The following is a 24,426-nucleotide window of genomic DNA, read 5'->3' on the forward strand; positions in this document are numbered from 1 at the left end:
AGCAGGAGGCGGGCCCGGAGGCGCTGCCAGCAGCTCCTCCTGGCGGCCCGGCGGGTATTGCCGGGGCCTGCAGCCCCAGGCCTGGCCAGCAGGGGGCGAGCGCGGACGGTCCCGCCAGCCTGCTGCAAGCGGCGCGGGGAGGTCCCGACCCCGCCTGCAGGCTGCAGGTCTCGGGGGGCCGGACCCATTCATCAAGGGGGGCCGTGGGGGGAGGCGCGGCGGGCCCTGCTTCCTCTGGGAAGGAAAATGCAAAGCGCCGCGCCTGCTTTCCAGCCTCCGGGGGCGCGCGGCTTCCGCGTGGCAGGGCCGCCCCGCTCCCTCCCGCCTGGCGCGCTGCCTCTTTGTCTCCCGGCGGCTCCCTCCTCCCCGACTCGGGCTGCTGGCAGGAAATTGGACCCGCTCCTGGGGAGCCGCGCTCGCCGACTCGCCGGGGAGGGGGCGCCGCGCGGCCGCCGCCTCCGGGCGCCCCCAGCCAGGGCGGGGGCGGGGCGGGGGGGATGTTTTGACATCTCGTCAAAGGCAAGAACTTGATGCTTCGAAAGTGCTTTTCGCAGCCGGCCCGGGTCTGCTCCAGAGCTGATTTATAAACAGAATCTGTGCTCGCCTCGCCGCGCCCTCCCCCGCCAGCCCCGGGCGCGGCGCTGCAGGCGCGGACGCGGCGGTGCCTGGCGGGACTCGGTTTATTTATTGCCTCTGGCCGGGAGCCGGCGCGGCCGAGGACTGCGCGGGTTTCTCCGGCCCTGCCCTCTCCCCACCCTGGTGCCTCGCCCGGGCCCCGCAACAGACTTGGGGCCGAGGCCGCCGGCGGTTTGGGGGGGCGGCAGAGCGGTCCTGGCGCCCCGCGAGCCGCCACCAGCTCCCCCTCGCGCTGGCCCAGGGGAAGGGGGGGGGTCGCCACCGCCTCCCGAGGGGCGCAAAGGGGCTGGAGCTGCAGATCTGAAACCCCCCGGGAGACCCAGGGTCCTGAAGCCACCTTCCCCCAGGGCTAGCCCTTCCCCAGGGAGTCTTTGTCCTCAGCTCCAGGCCACCCTTGCCACCGAGGCTCTGCTAGCCCTTCCCCTGCAAAATAAATTAAGGAATCTCCAGCTTCCACTCGGTATCGGGGAGAGGGGAAGAAAGGTTTGGGAGATCACAGGTCGCGTCCCCGGGAAGAGCCACAGCATTCGGCCAGGGGGTGGGCGCAGGGCTGGGTCCAGATCCGTCACAGCGCGCCCGGGCCTCGCGTCTACAGAGTCCGGATGGCCACGGGATAGAGCAGGGACATGTGCTCGGCCCCCTTAATGGGCAGCTTGCGGCTGGCGTAGTGATGCACGATTTCAGGGACGCTGCTGAAGGGCGGGCTGTTCTGGCCCAGCACATACTTGTGTTCCTTGGTCCGGGACAGCTTCATGTGCATGAAGCCCTGACTGCTCCTGGGAAGAGAGGAAACCCTGGTGAGTGGGGGCCCTTCTCCAGCCCTCCTCTCTGCCCCACTCCAGGCGGAGCCTGCTGAGAGAGGGAGGCAGCCAGGGAAGGTGGAGGTCGGTGCAGAAAGCAGTAAGTGGGCTGAGGGGAGTTTCTGAACAGGTAGCAGTAGGCATTGGCCACTGGTAGCGAGAGCACTAGATATGCCAGGAATGTATGGAGAGTGTTCAGGGTGTGTGCAGGTGGTACCGGAGATACCCGTAACTGCCACCCCCGGTGCTGGGATGGGGAACCTCTGATCTCCAGCCTATGCGGTCAGGGCCATGTTACCCACCCCTCGCTGAGGTACGGGGGAGGACACCTGTTGGAGCCTCCGGGTGGAAACACAGGACTATTGGCAGGTCAGTGGGTGGACATGTGGCAATAAGGGAGTCTTCTGCAAAGAAGAGGGGTGGGGGAGAGCTGCTCCAGAAGCAAATTTGGGAGTGTTCAGCTGTCTGATCTGGGACATACCTTCACCCTCCTGCTCTCTGGGCCTAGGGCCAAGCCCCTGTTAATTTTCAGTCTGGGGTGACATCATCAGTTCCCCAGGCTGCAGCTCCTGTCCCTTCCTCAGAAAACACACTCACTGCCTCTCCCCACCACAATCCAGGAAATCAGCATTAGTGCCCAGCCTTGCCCACAGGATAAGGACCAACACACCCACCCCCCACCCCCCCACCCTCCCTGCTCAGAGTTCTGGCGAGTTCTCAGATGTCCTGGGTGGTAGGCTAATGAGGGGGGGGATCCCTTCATCATAAGGCCTCCACTCTTGAGAGATGAGGTTGGCTAACCTCACCTGTCTTCTCCGTCTGGGTACAAAGAGGGTTCTCACTGCACCTAATTTCTAGGGCTACGAGTTTAAAAATGGGGGGAGTGGGAAGATTGACATGAAGAATGGGAGGGGGGCATGAAACAGGCCCTTAACGCCACCCACCTCACCCTCACGGTATAGTGTCTTAAAGCCTGCTGGGGGATCCAGGGCTGGGTACATGTGTGTGTCAGGGTGTGGGGCCACCCTTCATCTGTAGGGTTAAGATAACAGCTGAGGCTGACAGAGACCACACAGGCCCTAGGCAAGGAGCCAAGAACTGAGGAGAACATACAGCCTCTGGACTGTAAAGAGGGGAGGCAGTGTGTGGTTATCCTCCCTGGCCTGCTGTTTGCCAAGACCCAGGCCCTAGGCGGTGGGCCCTGCTTTCCCTAGCCCCTCTCCCAGTTTTGGGACAGTTCTTTCTCCACAGTCCACTTGGGAGAATCGCCTCTCCCGAAAGCTGTGCAACCTATCTTCCCCATTGAGGGGCAGACTGGCCAAGGGCAACAAGTGGCCAGTGAACTTAGGTGGAAGCTGAGAGCCCAGTCTCCATCTGTAGAACCAATCTCCTGGGACAAAGTCCCAAGGGTCCATTAGGATACAGCAGAGCCCTTACCCAGCCCTCAGGGAGCCAGGGTGGGGCCAGCTGGGCCACAGGGCCAGGGCTGGCATAGCTTTTTTGAGGAAGCTGTTTAATTACCAGTGAAAGCCCTTCCATTACAGAGAGAAGAGAAACCATAATTGTATTTCAGTGAAACCATTTATATGCAAACAAGGCTCTGGCAGACAGATGCTGGCGGGGCCAGAACAGCCTGGGTTGGAGTTGGTATCCAGCCCTGCCTCCCTCTTTTGCTCCCTAGACTAAGGCAGGGCAGCTGAGCTTGGCTGGCCTCTGCTTGCTTGCTGGCCTCTGCTTGGCTCTAAAGCCAGATCTCTGGGGTTTTCCCTGGCCTTGGATGGTACCAGATTCAGTGAGCTGTGCAATGGAAGCATGGTGCATTCCATGGATAGAGACTGAGCTGGGTTCAGATCCTGCTTTGGCACTTTCTTAGCTGATGATCTTGAGCAAGTCACATAATTCTTTGAATCTATTTTCTGTCTATAAACAAGAGACTCGTCTGGCAATGTGGTAGTTGGCCTGGAAGAGTATATACTGCTTGGCACACAGTAAATGCTCTATGAATTTTAACTATAATTTTTAAAGCAATACACCTTCCTGCAGTGATGTAACTCAAATTTTTGACAGATGAATTTTTCTTAAGTGTTCCTTTGATTTTATGCTAATTTGCAGACTCCCAGAGTGTGGGAGATGGAAGAAACCTAAAAGGTATCTACCCACACATTTTGCAAAGGGTTTAGAAAGCAAGGCCAGAAAGGTTAACTAATTTGCCTAAGATCACATAGCTAGTTTTATTAATTCAAGAATGGAATTCAGGTTATATCGAACAATATTTTGATGATTTTTCCATTATCCTATAGTGAAGTTGAACAATTATCCTCCAATGCATCTGTTTATTAGTCCCAAATTTCCATATATGAGCTATGTTTGAAGTGGGGGAGTACTCTAATGCCCCCCAGGAAGCAGGGTAGGAAGTGGTACACATGCCGGGTAGTGATGGGGGATGTGAATGAACACACCACTGCCTCATGGAGGGGTGCAGGCTCCACCAGGCAGAACCCGTGGGTGCCAAGGGGAGGGCTGGCCACGCTGCCAGGAAAGCCTGGGAGGCCAATGCTGGTCTGTGTATATCAGCTCCCGGGGGAGGAAGGCTGATGGGAAGGGAGGACCCTGCCTCTTCCAGAGCTCTTTAAAGTTCAGTGTCAGCCATTAGCACCCAGACCAGCCCACTTCTCTAAGAATAACTTTGGGTCTAATGTTCCACCTTCCTCCCAGGACCCAGCCTCCATTCCAACCCGTAGATTCCCTCAGGCAAAGCACCTATTTCCTCGCCTGTGCTTCTAGACCATCCTGGATTTCCATGAATGATCAAAATGGTGGTAATTTATTGAGCACATAGCATCATGCTGTGCTTTTCATACATTATTTCATTTAACCTTTTCCTATAAGATAGATATTATTAATCTTCCATTTTATAAGCAAGGAAATTGAGGTCCTGAGGGGTCCGGGGTGGGGGTGGGGTGGCAAGGCCACACAGTAAGTGATAGAGCCTTCTGCTCTGGAGGCTGCAGCTCTAGTTTCCCTCCAAGGGCTGTGAGCTCCGTGAGAGCAGGGCTGACACGCAGCCCACTCAGGATCCCAGACCCAGCCAAGAGTGGACAAATGTTCACAGGGCTGGGGTTATCCCCAACTTAGGGGGAGGGTGAATACTGGAGACTCTCCTGCCCTGTTGGTTGCCCCCCCACCGGCAGCTGCCCCCACTCACTTGAGGGAGAGGGAGAAGTCATTCTTGCTGGTCTCACTGTTCCGCACCAGGTAGCTGGCCTCTTTGCACAGCCGGAGCAGGTTCTCGGCATCTGTTCGACTGATGGCCCCGTGGTACCAGCTGAGGACAAAGAGAGGAAGGGGGCATCTCTGCTGGGTCCTCGCCGTCCAGGCCCACCCATGCGGGCATCCCCTGCAGGCCAGACAATGCCAGGAGGGGAAGGGAGGGGAGAGAGTCCCCAGCTGGACACAGACACTCACACCTGGTTTTCCAAAGGCAGTGCTGGGTCTGTCCACTCCCCCAGGGGGCTGCTGGGCTCCAGGCTTAGGGGCTTGGCTGACTTGGGGTTCCCTGCGGAGAGTCGGGGAGGTAGCCGCCCCTTCTCCTCCCGGCCAGGTGACAGGCAGCTCTTCTCAGATCCTTCAAACTGGGCTGTGGGGGATATACCAGTCATAGACTCTGAGGGCCCTAGAGGTAGAGCCATACTATTGACTAGCCAGCGCCCCACCCCAATTCCTGCAGAAAAGGGTCAAGAGACTGTTCTGGAAGGGCAGGCATGCTCATGGGCCTGAATCCTGGGCACTGCCCGAGTGGTGGTGGGGGTGGACCCCAGCGCTCTAATGCCACATGGGGCTTCCCAGTCCCCACAGCGTGGGAGGAGGAGGGAGGAGCAACCTGAGAAACCACTTAAGCTGCTCCCTCTGGAGCAGCCGACTGTCTTCCATCCCCCTCAGGGTGGCTTCAGCGCTGATAATATTGTTTCTTTCTCCTCCTCAGAGTTCATTACGGTTCTCCAAATCACCCTGCCAAGCCATTCTGTAGAAATGACTTATCGATCTGAGAACAATTATCCGATTCCCCCTGGTGCCATCTTGACAGGCTAATTCTGCCCAAAGCCACCAGCAGGCCCACCCTACCCCGCCCCCAGGTGGCTGCCCACAGGCTCCTCTCCCCCACCCACAGCCCAGCCTTAGCTCTGCCTTCCCTGGCCAGGCCTGACAGGCCACAGGCACAAATGCAAAGTGACAGAGATCTTCCCTCATCCTTTTTAAAAGACCTGCTCACACTTAGATACAGATGTGCAAACAGGTGCTCACACACACACACACACAGCCCCATGCACATACACTTTGGCTGCCCATTTTGGATAAAACTAAACTGGTAAGGGTTTGGTGCTGTCTTGCTTCTCATTTGGGCACTTTTTTTCTCTCCTGTAGCCTTTCAAGCCCTTACTGTCTTTTAGTCCCCAGATGTGAAAAATCACATTCTTCCATTTACCAAAGCAGGCTCATCCTGTGCCAGCATCACTCCACCCACCTCAGGAGTGATTTGCACTGCTGAAAGATCTGGTCAACCAGAGCCAAAGAAGTGTATTTAAAATAGTGGATTTTTGTGGCCCGGTGGGGAAGCTATTTGGAAGAAGCTTCCCTTCGGAGACACCTTCCCCATAGCTTTGGAGAGGGAGAAATACGTGCTTTTTTCTCTCTCCTCTTCCCCCTGTAGGAAGGCTCCTCAAACCCTGCCCCACTTCTGAGTTCCTCCAACTTAAGCCCACAGGGCCTGAGGCTTGAGAAGACATGTCGCCCTGGCCAGAAGCCCCACACAGGACCCACCGCTGCTGTCCTCCAGGCTGGGCTCAGGGAGGGGTGAGGTTGGAGCGGAGATGTCCCTGTCCCCGTCAGGCAGGGAGGGGCTGCTGTCCAGCTGTCCCACAGGCGGAGGCCAAGGTAGGTCTTTGATGACCTTAATGTCAACTGGAGCCAGTAGCAGCAGGGAGAAGAGAGACAGTGACAGAGACAGAGAGAGGCAGAGGTTGAGACCAAACTCAGAGTCAGGACACAGGACAGCCTAGAAAGGAAGAGGTCAGAGCAGCAGCAGGGATGGCTTCTGAGGGAACAACAGGACTCTCAGAGGGCTGGGCAGAGCCTCACTGACTCACCAGGCCAGCCTGGTCAAGGGCAGGAGGCTTAAGTGGCAAGCAGCAGGATGCAGGGTCTTGCTCTGCCAGCCTGTGGGTCCCCTTTATCTGACCTCTCACAAGCCTCCAGGGCCCAAAGGCACCGGGGAAGGAGGAAAAGAAGAACAAGGAGCTGCCCACACCTCCCAGCACCACACCCAGTTCCCACAGCCTCCTAGCACCCCCAGCTCTACCTTTCTTCCTGCTTTCCCGGAAGCTTGGGGCTCATGCGGCAGGAATGAAACAGCACAACTTCAAGCTGTCAGGAATTCTCAGGGAAGACGTTTTTATTGAAATTTACCTCCCCTCCCCTAAATCCTGAGCCTTGACAATTAGAAGAGTGATGCCACTGGCGGCTGCAGGGCTGCTAACGAGGTTTCCTAATGACGAGCATAGATTTTCCCATTAAGCAATCCAAACAGTATTGATTCTCCAAGGAGACTTCTGGAGATAAACGGCCTATCCTCTATGGTGCTGTGTGCTTTACAGGAAGCAAATTAGAAACTTGTGGTTTCTGGGTCTGGCTGCCAGTGTGGGGAAGACACAGCTGAGAGCTGGGACCAGCTGGAGGATGAGCCCCTCGCCCAAGGAGGGGAGAGGGGAGAAGGGAGTGGGAAAGAGAAATGGCATTTAAGTCCTTCATGTTCTCACCAAATCAAGGATCCAAGAGCTGAAGCCATCTCCATACAACAGGCTCTTGCTCCACCTACTCAGACCCAACACACACCTCTCTCCAAGTTGGATTCTGGGCCTGGCTGGGATACACACTAGGGTGCTTGGTGTAGGAAAAAACCTGGTCTTCATTCAGCAAAGGGTTCTCACAGCCTCTCTCTCCCCGCCAGTCCCCACTCGTCAGAAATCACCAGGGGCTAGGCACCCCTGGTCCGACACAGGCAAGCACAGCCCTCTAATTCAGGTTGCGCGGACAGCTATTTTCATTGTTCTGAGGATTTAAATGCGCTCTTTTGTTACGTGTAAGTATTTAACATATGCCACAAGCTTCATCATTTTGTTTGGAATTTCTTTATTTTTAAATATACCCAACCTCCCAGAGGCAGAAGCGGCCCATGCCTCTTTGCCTCTGAGAGGTGGTGAGGCAGGGAGCCGCCTTCCTCCTGCTGCGCCCATCCTGGCCCTGCACACAGTGCTGCGTCCACACTGCCCAGCTCACCACTCTCGTGGAGCAGACTTAACTACAGTTTCCTTGAGCCCAGCTCCTGGGCTGCCCCCAAGCCTCCAGAGACCACTCTCTCCACTCCCCTCAGCCTGGAAAGCTGCTCAGAGGGCCAGACACAACGGTCCTCTCCACCCAGGACTCACCTGCAAAGGCTTTGGAAATCCGCTCCTTCTTCCACTCCCACGGCTGATCATACTCCTCAGGGGGCCTCTCATCATCCTCAGGCAGGCGAGACTCCCGGGGCCAGAGGGCCCCCTCACCCTCTGGAGTGGCCCCCTCATCCTCTGGCTCATAGGGCGTGTCATACAGAGGCAAGGGCTGAGCCGCAGTGTCCTTGGAGCCCCGGATCTCTGCGGGGGGGGGGGGGGGGGAGGGGGGGAGGCAACAGGGGGAGGTGTGAGCACAGCTTGGGCTGCCTGGCTCAGCTCCCCAGGTAGGGCTCCTCAGCACAAGCCAAGTCTCCTTTAGAGGAGATGCTGCTGGCTCTGGGGGAGCCAGGTGGCTGCACATTGGGATCCCTTGCCTTCAAAATACATCTGGGATTCCAAAATTATTCAACCCAGTGGAGGCAGGGCAGAGGAGCACCGGAGTAAGAGACAACAGAAAGATCCTATGATGGATGGCCAGCAAGGACTCGGGAGCTGAGGCTTGCACATTTAGGAAACTGAGGCAGGATCCACGCCTGGTCCACCTCCTTCTTGCTACTCAGTTCCATTTATTTCTTTGTTTTTCAAGAAATAGAAAACCCTTCTCTGTTGCTTAGATACTGGTGATACCCCCTCCTGCCACTCCTCTTTGAGGAGTCATTTTAATGGGCTGCCCTCTCTGGTCATCCCGACTTGCTGTCTCCCTGGGCCCTCTTTTGGTCTGTTACCCATGACGAGGATTTTCATTCCTCTAGCTCTCACTCCTTAAATAACACACCCAGTCTCAAACACTCTTTGCACCTATACTCTTCCAACTGCCATAAAAATGTTTCACTTTGACATTTCAAACTCACCACTTCCCCCAAAAGTTTTAGTCTGCTCTGTGATTTTCTTTTTTGAGTCATTGACGCCAGTGAAAATCTGCTCAAAGCTAGGGAACTGCTCCCTAGAAACACGTACCAATTTTCACATATACCTCCGGGACATTTATGGGCCTCTTAGGAGTCCGCTCCCTTCAGATCTAAATTGGATAGTTGCCTCCTCACTTTCTCCATTTCTGTCTACTACACTCTCCTCTCTAGTCCTGGGCATTCTTCATTCTCTGAATCCCATCTGCTCATTGCCAGTATCTGACGATGTTCACCCTTATTCCTCCATACCTAGATCACTGCTAAAGCCAAGCTTCATTGCACGGTCCGATGTTTCCATGGGCTTCTTGGAATAACACCCCTGACCACTCTGCCCCTCACTCTCATGGCCCAGGGAGGGAGAGCAACTTATCTGGTCAGCCCGCGGAGGCTCACCCTCTTTCTCAGATCTTCCTTCTTATAGAAAGAACATTCTGGTCCTTTCTCTTCCTGCCCCCAAGCAGAGGCCTACGGCTCTACTGCACTGTCCAAGCCTACGTGAGCAAGCTTAATTCTATGGCAACGTATTAAGAAGCCCAATGTAGTAACGTAACTAAGTACTATTTTCCAGTCACCTTTGTTAGTAATGAGGTCAACGTTATCTCCATCTGTCTGCTTCCTTAATATTATTTCTTAATTATTTCCAATTACAGGGAGGGAAGAAAGGGGTGTTAGTATCGGTTCCTTAAAGTCTCAACAATCTCCACAACAGTGTGGTAACTCATCTTTCTCATGCTCAGTTCTTCCAGTCTGTTTTGCAGGCCAAATCCCTAGCAATCCTCTTAAAAAGCCATATACATCCTGTTCTTCTCTTGCTCAAGAATTCATAATGGCTCCTAGCCCCCTTTGGAGCAAGTCCAAAGAACTCATTTCAGTCTTTGGGGCCCTTTACTGGCCTCTAGGCTTTTCTCATCTTGGCTTCTCCGTTTGCCCAGCACTAAGATTATTTGCCTCTGAATAGACCTTCCCCTCATCCTGCCCTGGGGCTTTGGTTTAGAATGACTCACCGGAGCTCCTCTCTGATCACCCCCTTTTGGTCTTTCTCTGGATCTGCTCTTAGCCTCTGCTCTCCAGGATCAGGTCTTACACATTTCTCCCTGCTCTCAGTTCTTGAACTATTTGCCCAATCTTATGTACGCTGCATCTGCATTTCTAGTGGCATGCTTCCAATTACCATCAGGTTTCACATCATTTCAAATTCACCACCTTCCCCAAAACCTGTGATTCTTCTTTCTAAGGATCATTAATTTGACATGTCCCCAAGCCCCATACCCTCCAGCCCATGCAACTATCTTACCCTTCTTGACTCTCCCAAATGCTTCTATCTGTCTGATCTTTGGCTTTGTGGCTTTCTCTACTGCTTCAGGTTTGAGGTATCACAAGTCACACCCCCTTCTCCAAAATGACTATCTTGAAGTTATTAGCCATCCTCCCCAAGGACCTGGCAAAGGTTTTCTCTCATTTTCTAGAAATCAGAAAATGGTTTGTGTGTTGCGGAACCTGTACTGCAGATATCCAGGACTCAGGGAGAACCCCTGGCCCCTAGCTCTTCCTTAGCACTCACCGGCCATCATCTTTTGGGCTTCATAGGGTTCCATGTAGCCATCATTTTCAGGCACCTTCTCTGGGGCTGCTGAAGCTCCTGATGGGCCCTCACCGGTTTCTTGAACATCAAATGGGTCCGCATAGTCTTCTAGAATTGCCAACTGTGGGAAAAGAGTGAAGAGGTAGGCTTTAGAAAACTAAAAGACAGTGCTGTTTTCCCCCAGATGGTAGCAGGAATTCTGGGCAGCACACCTTAGTTCCAGAGGCGCAGGTTCAAAAGGGCAGGTTCTGAGCTTAAATAGGGACACTTGCTGGTTCAATCTTTGCAGGGCTACCTCCCAATAGGCTGCCACAAAAGTGCTCTATCTTTCTGTTAATTTTGTGCCCCAGCACCCCTAGGTTAAATGGCCAGGATGAGGCCCTGGGCTCATGGCCTGCCTCAGCCAGTCAGGACAAAGGCCTACACTAGGGGTTTAACAGGGGGAATTAATTCAGAGAACTGGTTACAAAGGTGTTGGAGGGGTTCAAAGAGCAAGCAGGGAAAAGTGAGATGACTCGGAGATTATGTAGTCTGTGCCTGCCAGCATGTTCCCAGATGCTGAATGAAATAATATTTGCTGATTATCAGGAAGAAAAAGCTGCATTCTCACCTTTTAGCAAGGCTCTGCTGGATTATCCTTAAAACATCCATCACAATGTCATGTATAGTATTAGCCCCATTTTAAGGAAATGGAGACTCAGAACAGTCAGGAAACAAACATGCTCAAGACCAGTCCATGTAAGTGCAGGAACAAGGATTAGAACCCATGTCTTTTTTGCAAAATTTATGTTGTCAGCCACAGGGCATCTTGGTTGTCTTGGGGAAGAGACCACCTTAGGACTGCCCTGAGGGAAGCCAAGACTTGGGCTCTGCTAAAATCACTTTGGTGCCTGGAGAATAGGGAAAGGAAAGGCCTCCATGGGCCCTTCATGTGTCTCACTGCCTTTTCCCATACAAGTGGCACACAGTACCCCTCTTTCCTGCTCTCAGTGAAGGCCAAGCAAACCTCAAGCTACACACCCTGCAGAGGAGCTCAAGGTGCTTGGGCGGGGTACAGCTGAGGACAATAGGGCCTTTCTACCAGCTGGGCACAGTCTCCTGGTGGAGGCAGAGCCCAGTCTACCAGGGCTGCCAGCTCCTTGGAGGAGCACTGCACCCCTGAGTCGACAGGTGTTGATGGGAAGTGGTTCCAGTCCTGCAGCATGGGGAGGAGCCACTTTTGTCTTTCCCCCAGTCTTGGTATAGACTTTGGTTCTGGGCCAGATCAGGACTGTGGGAGCTTGCTGGAGAGGGAGGCCGTGGGGTTGACCTGGGTTCACCCCTGCCTTGGGTTAGTGTATCTGGGATGCTAGCAAGGGAGAGATAGAGAAAGGAACATCCTTACTTCAGAAATCCCTACTGCACATTCCTACATACCCCACCCCACCCTCGCATACCCCATAAAACCCTCTGGGGGTCTCTGAAGCACATCCTGACAGCACCCACCATGTCAGTTCTTTACCTTGTTTCAGTCAACTCCTTGACCTCCCTCAGCTCCCTGCCCACTCCTAAGAAGACCACCCTCTCATAGAACCCCTGCACCAACGTCAGAGCATTCAGTGTAGCTCATTGTTGTTTTTGTCTCTCCAGCTCCAACTAGCACCTGGATCTCAGTAAACACTAGACAAATGTTTCCACTGGTTCACTGCCTAGCTCCCCTTGTAACTCTCGTCCTCCTTCCAGAAAGCAAATAAAAAGAAATCCACTCACCCCAAATGCTTTCTCCCAGGCAAACGGCACCCACTGCTTCACCCACCTGACCAAGGGGGCTCTGCAGCCAACCCCAGGGGAAATTCTGGTCAGCACCCAGCCTCAGGTTCATATGTGGCAGCAACTCAGCAGTCACTGAATCAACGGACATGCTATCCTTAAATAGGATAGCAATGGCTCTTCACGTTTTCCAGCAGGAAAATGTCCAAAGTTAAAAAAATGTAAAAGATTCCATTTTCTTCCTCAGTGACCCTGTATCTAGCACAGGACACTTTGTTACCTTAAAGCTCTATGCTCTTTCTTACCTCAAAGGTTTTTCCTTCACCCAGATGAGATTATTGCATTTCTTGAGAGAGCCTTTCTTTCCATTCTCCCCCCAGGCCTGGTTAGGTGCCTCTGTGCTAAGTCATCAACACATTGTATAGTAAATACTTGCTTTATTGCGTTTTCTTGCAGACTGTGAGCTTCCTGAAGGCAGGAGTCATATTCACTATTAAATTCCGAGTGCCTGAAAGTGCCCGGTAAATATCTTTGAACTCAGTTCATATGCAACAGGAAGAATGGACAAAGGGAGCACTCTTTCTTGTTCATTCAGAAAAGGGAGGAAGCGTGAATTCGGGTGGGGCAGGGGCCATGCAGGGGGGATGAGTCCCTGCTTAGTGAGCAGAAGCATCTGGCCCAAGACCTGGCCCTTCCAATTCTATGGAGCCCCCAGCCCTTCCCTCACGTAGCCTGGTCAGAGCTGTACACAGCACTTTTCCCACTGCAGTCCTGGGTTGGTGCCCAGAGCCACGACCCCTCCCAGGCTGGCGTGGGCCTTCCCAGCGCCAGCCTGCAATGCCCGTGGGCGCCCAGGTGGCAGCTCTGTGGGCAGCTCAATGGCTCCTCTGTTCCGTTCCTGGCTCCACACCCTGCTCCAGGAAGCCCCAGCCCCCCTCCCTGGGCTGGGGCTCCTAGAGGAGCCGCCCACAGGGGTTGGGGATCAGGAATGGCAGCAAAGACGCCTGCTGGGGAGGCTAGCAGGATGGTACCTGCCCCGGGCACATATGACCCCAATCAGAGGCTTCTTCCCTGTGGCTTCTGAGTCATGTGAGGAGGCAGAACTCCTTAGTGAGGGAAGCTAAGCCTGCAGGCTTCTGAAACCATTGCCCTATAGCAATTTGGTTATGGTTCCTTTGCCCCCCCCCCCTCCAAATTGCTCACTGTTGGGCCTCCCTGGTGGCGCTAGGAGTTAAGCAACGCACTATGAAGTGGTCCACAGCCTCTGCAGCATGAGTTCAATCCCTGGCTGGCCAGGGAGCTACCCACATGGCGAGGCAGACCTTTCCTGGCTTGCCTGCTGCTCCCCTTAGCAGTGTGTTTCAATCAGTCTGCCTGTTCTGTTCCCCGTTCTGTCTCTGGTGAATCCTCTCACCTTCCTGCACATCTAGCCTGTATCCTAGCTTTTGTATGCATAAATAAATAAATCTTAAAAGATAAAAACAAATTGCTCACTGTTGTATCCTGCATCCAGCACAGGATGTGGCACACAGTAGGTTCTCAATATATTCACTGGATAATCAAAAGAGCTCCTTCTCCCCAGACTCTCCATCTTCTGATGTGAACATACTCTCAGATCCCCATTCACCCCAACTCTAAGCAACTAGGTATCAACCAGCAAGAGAAGTGATGTGAGAATAGGGATCAAGGCCTCTGCCTAAGGGCAGAAGGGAGGGACTGAAGGGAAGCACCTAAGACCAGAGTTGCTGTTTGGGCAAACCCTCTGGTAGAGTCAGAATGCTGCTGAAACATTTCCCAACTAGTAGGTAAGTTACTGCTTCCCAGAGGGCCCCCAAGTCTTCCACCCCGCCTGCTACCCAGCAGGACGCCTTCAGGACTCCTCTCTTGTCCTTCTCCAACTGGGCAGTGGCCCTCCCAGAGAAGCGGTCACGCTTTGACTTCTCCCTGCCTAAGCCTCTATCAGGATTACTGGCAGGCCCACCATCTGGTCTGGCCTTCCATTCTGCAGCTGGGCTGTGCGACAAGTTCCCAACCCCATCCATGGGGCTTGTGAATCTAGGGGAAGCAGGGGGACCAAATAGATCACAGGATTTGGCCTCCACATGGCCCCTGAAGTCTACCACTGCTCCTTTCCTCCATTTCTTTAGATTGCATTTAATGTCTAGAAGCCTGTTTCATTGTTTTTGCTTTTTATACTGTAGACTTGTAGATAGAACTGGGAAGAGGACAATAAATGTAAAATTCCTTAGCCTAGAAGCTGGTTCAGAGTCAGTGCTCAATAAACGTTAGCTCTGAAAATAATCTCTTATGCTCAGACATTAAGGCCTCAGACTTTAGGCTCTTATTCAGTTTGTCAACAGGAGAGGTAAGGCTGAGGCTCCGGTTTCCTGACTGTCAGTGACTCAGTGACCAGAAAAACTTAGGATGCAGCATCTTTTTTTCTCTATTTGAAGATTTAAAATACACATTAGCCTGTTAAGGGCTCTGAGTTCAAAGAGAACATTCTAATTTTGTTTAATTCAGCCTTTCTTCAAAACATTGAACAGTAAAAGCCTTTTTCCACTGAAAGTCTATCGATTTGGGAAAGGTACACTTTTTACCTTCTCCAAGGTCAAACTCTTTGTATCCTCTGTTCTCACTTATTGGAGTGCCCCTCCTAATTCTACCTGCCGGGAAACACCTTCAACATGAAACACACTAGTTATTACTCTTTTCTAATTACAAAGAAATGCCTTGCTTGTAAAACATTCAAACACCACACACATGCAATTGATGCCACCAACTCTTTTAAGACCCTTATAAAGTATCTTAATCCTTTGGCCACCTCAGGATTGAGTCACAAGTGCTGGCCTTTAGCCTCCAGAAGATGGTGAACTCAGCACAGAACTCACTCCTTTTCTAAAAGTCTCCCTCCCCTGTTCATTAGCAAATGCTTAGTGAACAACCTGCTCTCTGTGGGGCTCCTCTCAGTAGGTGCAAAGGTCCAGGCAGGTACAGCAGTGTCTAGAGGCAGCCTGCCTGTCTGTAAAGCTTGGTTCTGACTAGATGTGAAACCAAGCAAGCAAGACTCCACATTCCTGTGCTAGAATCTCACTATAGAACCGGGGAGACTAAGAGAATTCTCTTCGTAAGGTTGTTAGTAAGGATCAATTGGTCCAAAACATGTCAGCTGCTTCAAAATGACACAAGGTAGAAGCTCAGTAAAAAGCCACCATTGTGTTATAAATCCCTGGATCCTCCAGAAGCTCACAGGGACAGATATGAAACCAGTTCCAAAAATCCAGTACCTGGGGGTGCTCTGAAGCCCCACACCCTAGGCGCAGGCTTTGGAGACACAGGCTCACTGCATACAGGGTTTGGGCCCTGCCTCTTTTCTCAGACATCACACTGGCTTTACAGTGAGGGGGAATGGGCAGCAGGTACCCCTCTAAGCCCCAGGCCCCAGCCAGGCTTGCTCAGTCGGTCAGTTGTTCCGGTCCATGGTCACAGGGTCCCAGCTCTTCCAGGCTCCTAATGGGTGGAGCACCAGGGGTGAGGTGTCACTGAGTCACTGGCAAAGCCAACAAGTTGCAAATGTTTCCCAGAAGATATAAGCACCGCAGTGAGAGGAGGCAGCATTCACTGGGTAGGGTACAGGGGCTGGCCACACAGCCCATGGTGACTGCAACCCTCAGCCATTCTTGGAGCACCAACAGCAGTACAAATGGCCAGCCTGGGTCACAAAGGGTTAAGAGGTCTAACCAGTCTGCAAAGGTCCCTTGACATAGACCCTTCTCTTTTCTGCTCCACCCTCCCTTCCCGAGGACTATCTTCCTCTCTCTACTTTCACTGGAAATCACAAGTAAGACGAACAGATCAGGCCTCCAGACTCTGGAAGTTGTAGAAGAAAAATTAAACTCAGAAAAACCAAGGACTAGGTCTTCTAGGTGGTGAGTGCCTTCCAGAGAATAGACCAGTGTTACTGGATGGGACACACGCAATGAACACCGCTAAGGGGTGGCCCTAGTGCAGCCCCTACCACCTCCCAACCCTGGGGCAGGCGTGTCTTCCTCAACTTCAGACACCCTGCATGTTTCCTTCATTTTTCTCTTCCCGTCTGTTCACTGTTTCCAAATTTGCGCCTGCAGAGTCCAAGTCCACGTGGATACCATCTCTGAGGTATATCTATTTTTAAAAGTTCTTAATATTTTGGGCCCTGTGAAACCCTATGAGAATCTCTGAGTTGGGAGCTTTCCCCCCAGATAAATTTTCATGCATCCAAATATCTTTACTCAATTTCTGGAGGTTCATGAACCCTAGGAATCCCTCTACAAGCTCAGAATAAGAGCCCAGATTCAATTCACACAGGGTGCCTGACTGTCTTAATGTTTACATCATCCCTCTGTCTCTGTCTGCTTCTCTCTTTCTCTCATTTTCTCTCTCTCTCATACACACACACACACACACACACATCTTGGCATGATGGAGGCCAAGAACACACTGTGCAGATGGCCACAGGCAGCTCAGAGCTTCATCTAATTAGGGCCCCTTTCCCATACCCACCTCCCTTTCCTAATTAGACCACGTTATTTCCTAACGAAGATCTGAGAAAAGGGAGCAAAGCAAGGGAAGGACTGACTCTCTAGCCCTCTGCCAAAGTGTGGCCTGGCAGTCGGACAGGGCCCAGCACTGTAAGGAGGTTCTTCCTGTGGCCAGATGGCAAGGCCTGCCTGCCTGGTACAGGGTGCGGCTCCTGCTGCTCCCACACCTGCCCTGCCAGGCCTGCCCAGATGGTCACCCTTGTGCCCTTGCCAACTGCAATAGTGGGTCTCTGGGTGGACCGGGAGATAGAATCTTGCATAGAAAGAAGGCTAATGGTTCTGAACCCCAGATTTCTCAGGGTCTGCCCTATACTTACTGTGCTCATTTTCCCTCAACCTCTCTGGCTCATCACAGAAGCATTTCCACCTATTTTATCAAACTTCTTTATTTTTTTTAAAGATTTATTTATTTATCCATACATACAAGAACCGGGGCATAGGCCAGACTCGCGGGAGGGTGAGAGGATTCACCAGAGACAGAGTGGGGAGCAGAACAGGCAGACTGACTGAAATAAGGGGAGCAGCGGGTGAGATAGGAGAGGTCTGCTGCACCATGTGGGACCCTCGCTGGCCGGCCAGATCTAACTGGCGCTGCAGAGGCTGCAGACAGCTTCACAGCACTGCTCTCAACTGCCTGCACCACCAGGTGGTTATCAAACTTCTTGACCCAGCCTCGCTCACGGCTTCTGACCCGCCCAGCACCAGCCAAGGGGGTCCAGAAGGAGGAGGACAGGTCAGCCCAGCACATACTAGTCCTGAGTCGCCACTTTACCTCAGGAAGCAACCCAAAAATCAATAAGCCAAGAGGCCCTACCAGGGCTAAGAGAAGGTGGGACAGAGAATAGGGAGGAAGCAGCCACACAGAACAGAAAGAGTGGCTCAGCAGAGTCTCGCAGGCTGGGGCCAGCTCACTGTCCAGGGGCAGCATCTCCGCATGACCTCTGTAGGCACGTGAACTCAGTAGGCTTGAGGGATGTCCTGGTACTTGGGTTTAGGGTGAATAGCTCGGGTACCTAGCATGGGCTCTGGGATACCCCAAACTCTGGGGTAGGAGATGTTCTCTGAATGGTGGGATGGCCCAAGCCCAGGACCCATGGAAACAATGTCCTGGGGCAGTTAGGAGAGTATCTGGGTCCCTCTTATCACACCCAATAGAGGAAACACAGATTGTATGCCTCCTGGGAGATCCTGCTGGGTTTCATTCCTGTCCCTGAAGGGACAGTGTCTGACAAAGGATCAGACACTTCTTGACCCCCAAGGTCTGAATAGCCAACAGATCACAGAGCCCGCCCAGGGCGAGGCATGGATGCCCTGGGTGAGAAGAGGCAATAGGTCTCCTTATGGTTGTATAGGCATAGTCCATTTCCTGGGGTCTTTGTGGGGGAAATGCACAAGAGGGAGCTGTAGTTAGGAGAGTCTCGGACCCTGGAAATGAACAGTGCACTGATGCACCCCGCTTTATACCAAGTATTGTGTCAGGCATGGTGTTTGTCCTGAAGGAGCCTATGGCTTGAAGCACAGCCTGTTAAGCCACTCTAAGGCAGAGGAGAGGCGGGCCAGGGACAGCTCATGTCCACGTGCCAACGGGTAGTGTCAGGGAGGAGACTACTTGGTCAACAGTAAGAAGGCCTTACTGGACCCACTGCTTCATGGTCACCAACACCATTACCCAACACTAGGGGATAATTAGGAAGGAGAAGACCCTAAGGAAAAGTGAAGAAAGCACAGCCTTGGAGGAGAGCTCCCCTGAACCTTCTGCAGGCCAAGACTCCTGGCCCAGGATGGGCAATCATGCCCCCATGACAGGAACAACAGGGGAAATAATTCACATTTCTGAGACTTCTGCCCTAACCCTGACACATTTGTTATTCATGACACCAGGCTCTCTTGGTTGAAACCCTGAAGCCTGCAGCCTACAGACTGGGATTCAGAGAGCTACTATGCTCTGCAATCAAACAAATCTGTGTTCTCTGCTGAGAAGAGGGGAGTAAGCCCCAGAGGTGAGTAGAAAGGGACAAGAGAGACAGGGTAGCCAACAGAGTCGCTGTCATAGAATTTAGGGCAAGAGGGATCTGGAGCTGGCTTTTGGCAGTCCTGGAGAGGTAAAGATGAACTGGGACTGAGGTCTGAGGAGGGGTGTCTGCTCCATCAGCAGCCCCTGAGCAAGGTGGATGTTCTTTGAAATAGTGGATGCCCAGCTCTTCCTTGTACCCCAGGCCTGTAACCACAAAATGCTCTAGTATCCCCCAGAATGAACCTGGGGAGGGGAAGGCCAAAAGGAGAGGAGTGAGTTCAGCCCTTTAGTCCCTTCTGGGCAACAGGTCTCAGGTACTATCCCCATACCTGGGGGGGGCAGGAGGGAGAAAGGGAAGGACAGCAGGCATGGGCCTGCCTGGACCTCAGTGGTCAGCATCCTTCCAGAAGAGCTGCCTGTTCTGGCTTTCTGAGAAAACAGTCCACCCAGTCCCACTGACAAGGCAAAGGGCAGCTCTTGCTGTGTCCACAGGGAGAAACCCCAGCCTTCACCTTTTTCCTGGGGCTTCAGCACCTGCAAGGATGCTTGCTCCCCGCTCCCGCTCCCGCTCCCAGAGGAGAAGGAGCAGAGCTTTGTGCAGGCTCCTCTCTGGAGGGAGGGGTCAGAGATCAAAGGGCAGCGAGATGCTGCTCCCAGAGGGTAGAAAGGCTATAAACCGGTGGGGGGTGGGGGCGCCTCAAATACCGTTAGAAAGAGGCTGCTGACTAGGATGGGGACTGGCAGGGTGGAGTGGAGGGGGGCTGCGCTTAAGAGCGCAGAAACCCGGAGGGGGAGGGTCCCCAGTCCTAGAGCGCCGATTAGGGAAGAGAGGGAGAGTTGGGCGCACACGTCCCATATTAGTCGGTCGAGAATCTGAACAAAGGTGGAAGAAGGCTGCGAACCCTGGGGTCAGGGGCTACGACTGTGTCCGCCAGGAGCCGTGGCACGGAGAGGCCAGGCTGGGCCAGGCCACCTTTGTCCCTCTCCAAAGCCCCAGCCCTCCGAGCATCTCCCCTGCGCTCCCCAACCCCGCCCGGCGCGACACTCACCCTGTCGCTGCAGGCTGGGGGGCCAGAGATCCGCTCCTCCGGAGGGGGTGCCGGGGGCCGGGGGTCTCGACTCGAATAAGGCGGTGCGGGGGCGAGCCGTGGCGCGGGGGCGGCGTGGGGCCGGGGGCCGCGGGGGTGGCGAGGGCCGTGGACGCGGACGGCGCCCCGGAGTAGGGGTCTTCGAAGTCGCGCTCCCTCTGCAGCCGGTAGGCTGCCAGGATGTCCGGGGGCGGCGCGGGGGGCGCCGCCGGGGAGGGTGCGGGGGGCCGGTAGTCGGGTTCTGGGGGCGCCGGCTTGGCCCCCCCTCCGCCGCTGCCCCCCCCGCGGAAGCCCAGGTGCTCCCGGAGCCACTTGGCCACTCCGCCGCTGCCGCCCCCTCCCGGGCCGGCTCCTGCACCCCCGGTTCCTCGACGAGACCCCCCTGGGCCGCCCCCAGCGCCCCCCTGCGCCCGCGGCGCGGGGCCGGAGCCCGCGGGAGGAGCTCCGCTCAGCAGCATGGGGCCGGCGAGACTGAGCGCGGGGAGCGCCGAGCCGGGCGGGGGGCGGGGGCGGGGGGCGGGCGCGGGGGGCGGGGCTCCGTGGCGGCGGGAGGGGCGGGGCTCCCCAGTAACAAGGCAGGGGCGGGGTTCCGCTCCCTAACGGGGTCTGCCCCTGCCAGCCCGGCCCGGGAAGAGGGGGGCGCAGGCTTGCATCCCGTGCAGACTCCGGAGAAGTGGATGGGCGACCCCAAGGCTGGGCTTGCAACTCCGGGACTGAAGGTGACTCCTCCACGTGTCGTCTCGCGTGCCCCTGGGGGGCACACCTGTCCGCAGCTGTTTCTCTCTCCCAGGTACCAGCTTGCGCGCAAAGCCGAGAGGGAGCCTCCAGACCCCTGGGTTCTTGGCTCTCCAGTGCCTTCCGCTCCTTTCCTCCAACCCCCGCCTCCCAAGTCTCTCAATTGGGAAATAATACTCTAGGAGGGAAAACTAGGGAGGGTGAGGAAAGGAGCTGTTTGGTTAGCTGTGTCTGTGTGTGTAGCAACCTCCCCCCTCCTCCTGTTACGCAGGAAACCCCACCTACCTCCTCCAGTCCGAGGGCTTGCACCACACAAACCCAAACCCACAGTGTTTCCTAATCCAGACACATCTCACATCACAGACAATCAATTCCCTAGAGACACCCACGTCTCCCGTGTCGTTTCCACACGCTCCTCACAGGCAAACAGCCCTTCACAGACGTCTCCCACCCGCCGGCGCACCCGCCCGAAGCAGGCTGGGGGAGGCCCTGCCTGCAGCTCCCACTCATGCAGAAATCCCTGCAAGTTACATCCCGGGTTTCATTGTCAATCAGGTTAGTGACAGAATAGAAACAGACAAGTCAATAAATCAAGTGTGGAAACAGTTCCAATGTTGTTTATCACAAACCCTTATCCTTGCAAGGGTGCTCAAACTATAGGCATTCTTGTCTAGTTCTCCCTAGAAATGGAACCCTGAAGCTGACATCAACAATTTGCTTTTCGGCCTGGGGGAGTGGGGGGAGGTGGCAACTTCATCTCACCATCTTCCCCCTAAGCACTGCCTTGTGAGGGAGCAAAGAGCAACGTGAGACTCCAAGAGGAATGGAGTTCAAAGCTGGAGTGGAGATGGATGTAATGACAAAACAGCAACTCCCCTAGGATTCTCAGGGTCCCAGGTCTCAAAATATCTGTTGGATCTTTGCTTTGTACATATTTAAGTTGGTATTATTGAACAGTGCTTCTCAGACTTTCATGTGGTCACAAAACGTGTTAGATGGCAATTTCTGATACTGTAGATCTAGCAGAGTGGGATCTCATACTGTAGTTCTAACAGGCTCCTGGGTGATACAGAAGCTGCTGGTCCCCTGCCCACACTTTGAGTAACAGGGCTGTAGGAGATACTTGATATTGTGCCTGACTTCATGAACTTTAATAGAGAAAATAATAACGTGCACACTTTTTAAATGTGCTGTTTCAAACCTGACTAACTATGCAAAAGTGGACATAGAGATAGTGTTTGAAGAATGGGCCAATTAATCCATATTGGAGGGTCTCAGCAATCAACCTGTGTCTGACTCAGGACTCCAACAGTTGTGGACTCTAGCCAGATCTCTGGGCAAGATATTCAATGCCACTAATTCTCTCTTTCCTTATATCTGCAAAGAGCATGGAGATTATTGTGAGGATTAGGGGGCATGCTGACACCGAATAGACTTTGAAAAATAAAATGCTGACAAGCACGTGTTTAAGAAGTGTGGCGTTAAGCTGCTGACAATGCGGAGGAATGGACTCACTCAACCCTGCACAAAAGATGGCAGCCTTCCTGGAGGAGGTAAACCTGAATGGTAGAATTTGAGCAATGAAGCAAAAGAGTGAAAGGTCATTCCAGCTAGCAGGTCAGTGTGAATTGAGTGAAGGCAGTGAGGTAGGAACCAGCATGCTATAAAGAAGGGGAAGGCTCATGGTGGAGAAGAGTAGGAAATAAAGTTAGATGAGGAAAGAGGAGGATATCATAAAGGCAGAGTTGTTTTTTTTTTTTAAAGATTTATTTATTTATGCATACAAGACCTGGGGTGTAAGCCAGAGGTGCATGAGGTCAGAGGATTCACCAGAGAGAGTGGGGAGCAGAACAAAAGGCAGTGTTTAAATGATAATTTAAAATCTGTAACACTTTGTGTGTTCCGTGAACTTTTTTTGTTTCTGATTTATTTATTCTTGTATATTTTATTTTTTTTTAATGAAATACCATTGTTTTAAATACTTGTTAGTATTTTGTCAGTATAGGATTTCTACCCTCAGGTGTGGTCTCGGTAGCTCTCCTGCTGCCGAACCCATAGTCCTCACCATGTCCCTTGTGCTTCCCCTGATTCTCACTATCATCCAACCCTTCCCCTGCCTCCTCCCCTCTTGGTTGTCTCAGATCTATGGTCAGCTTTCAAGTGTTCTTTTTTTTTTTTTTAAGATTTATTTATTTATGCATATAATAACTGGGGCACAGGCCAGAGGTGCCGGGGGTGAGAGGACTCACCAGAGACAGAGTGGAGAACAGAACAGGCAGGCTGACTAAAATACACTGCTGAGGGTTGCATTGGGAAGACATGAGAGGTCTGCAGCGCCATGTAGGTTGCTCCCTGGCAAGGCCAGGGGATTGAACTAATGCTGTGAATTGCTACAGAGTACAATGCTTAACCCCTTGTGCCACCAGGGAGGCCCTCAAAGGTTCATTTTAAAGTTTGTCTTTGTCTGATCCTTTGTTTGGTTTCTCTTTATTCCACCTACAAGTGAAACAATCTGGTATTTGTCTTTCTCCTTCTGGCTTATATACTGAGCATAATCCCTTTCAGCTCCATCCATGTTGCCACAAGTGGCTTGAGTTTTTTTGTTCTGTTTTGTTTTTTTGGATTGCTGAGTAGTATTCCATTGTGTGCATATACCACATCTTCTTGATCCACTTACCTGTTTTGGGGTACTTAGGTTGTTTCCACGTCTTGGTTATTGAAAATAGCATACATTTACTCTTGATTTTAATTACCTTTTAATGCACTTTCCACTCCCACTGGGGTGTGGACTCTGGGAAGCACGCATTGTTGAGCACCTCATGGGGGCTAGGCAGTTTGCTAGTAACTGAGGATATGGAGGTGAGCCTGTCACAGCAAGGCTCCCCAGAGACTTGGATGGAGTTTGCCAGATCCTGACAAAGTCTGACATATTAAACATCACACAATAGAATCAGGATTCTGAAGAGGAGCGGGTTATTTTCATCACCAGTGCAGAGGCTGTTATGTGGTTGGAGCTTAACCAATACTGAATGAAAAAGGATCATTTCTCTGGCTCTTATTGTTAAATAGCTATAATTGTGATATAAACAATTTTATATCCCATTTTTTTCACTTAACATTGCATAATTTTCCCATTTTTATTATGTAAGCTTTATTTCCTGAATAGACTTCCAACATTAAAAAAATTCAAACCTACAAAAAAACTCAAAGTACAGTGGAAATCTCTATACCTATGCACGTAGATTCACTACATTTTAACATTCTGTCATAATTGCTCTATCCCTTCACCCTTTTTTTCCCTTAACCATTTTTTTTTTTTTTGTGTGTGTGTGGGACCCTCGCCGGTGGCTGGGGATCGAGCTGGTGCTGCAGAGGCTGCGGGCATCCTCGCAACCTAGCGCTCAACCGCTGCGCCACCAGGGGAGGCCCTTCCCTTAACCATTTTAAGCAAGTTGCAAATATCATGACTCTTCAGCTCTAAATACTTCAATGGAAATTTCCTAAGAATAAGGAATCCTTCTATAGGACATTTATTTAATAGTATTACCTATTAAACAGTTCAGATTAATTTATTTCCTTTTTCTCCCAAATGTTTTATATATATACGTGTTTATGTGTGCATGTGTGTGTGTGTATAGTTTGATTAAATCCTGACCAGGGCTATATGTATAGTTTGATTAAATCCTGACTAGGACTATGTATATACATATATATCAATCAAACTAGGACTATATATACACATATAGTCCTAGTCAGGATTTAATCAAACTTCCTCCACTGGATTGGTTAAGTTTCTTTTGTTTCTTTTAATCTTGGACAGTACACCATTTCATTTTTTGCTGCTAG

At 52.5% G+C, this 24,426-nt stretch overlaps 2 protein-coding genes across 2 annotated transcripts in view; one reads left to right on the forward strand and one right to left on the reverse strand.

The window, feature by feature from the left end:
* Positions 1–825: 825 nt before the first annotated feature.
* SHF (Src homology 2 domain containing F) lies at positions 826–20,303 on the reverse strand. Its single transcript, XM_037502404.1, is given in 8 exon segments — positions 826–1,412; positions 4,642–4,761; positions 4,902–5,073; positions 6,255–6,395; positions 7,919–8,125; positions 10,394–10,535; positions 19,807–19,865; positions 19,868–20,303. Coding segments are annotated over 8 exon segments (1,464 nt in total). The 3' UTR covers positions 826–1,225.
* A 175-nt stretch (positions 20,304–20,478) lies between these two features.
* The window catches only part of SLC28A2 (solute carrier family 28 member 2), a 75,587-nt gene continuing 71,639 nt past the window's right edge, over positions 20,479–24,426 (forward strand). The window contains exon 1 of the mRNA XM_054701163.1: positions 20,479–20,635. The gene's annotated coding sequence lies outside the window, so the exon portion shown is untranslated. The remainder of the gene's footprint in view (positions 20,636–24,426) is intronic.

Source organism: Talpa occidentalis, unplaced genomic scaffold (assembly GCF_014898055.3).
Source record: "Talpa occidentalis isolate TD23 unplaced genomic scaffold, MPIMG_talOcc4v2.1 talOcc4.11, whole genome shotgun sequence".
Taxonomy (NCBI): Eukaryota; Metazoa; Chordata; class Mammalia; order Eulipotyphla; family Talpidae; genus Talpa; species Talpa occidentalis.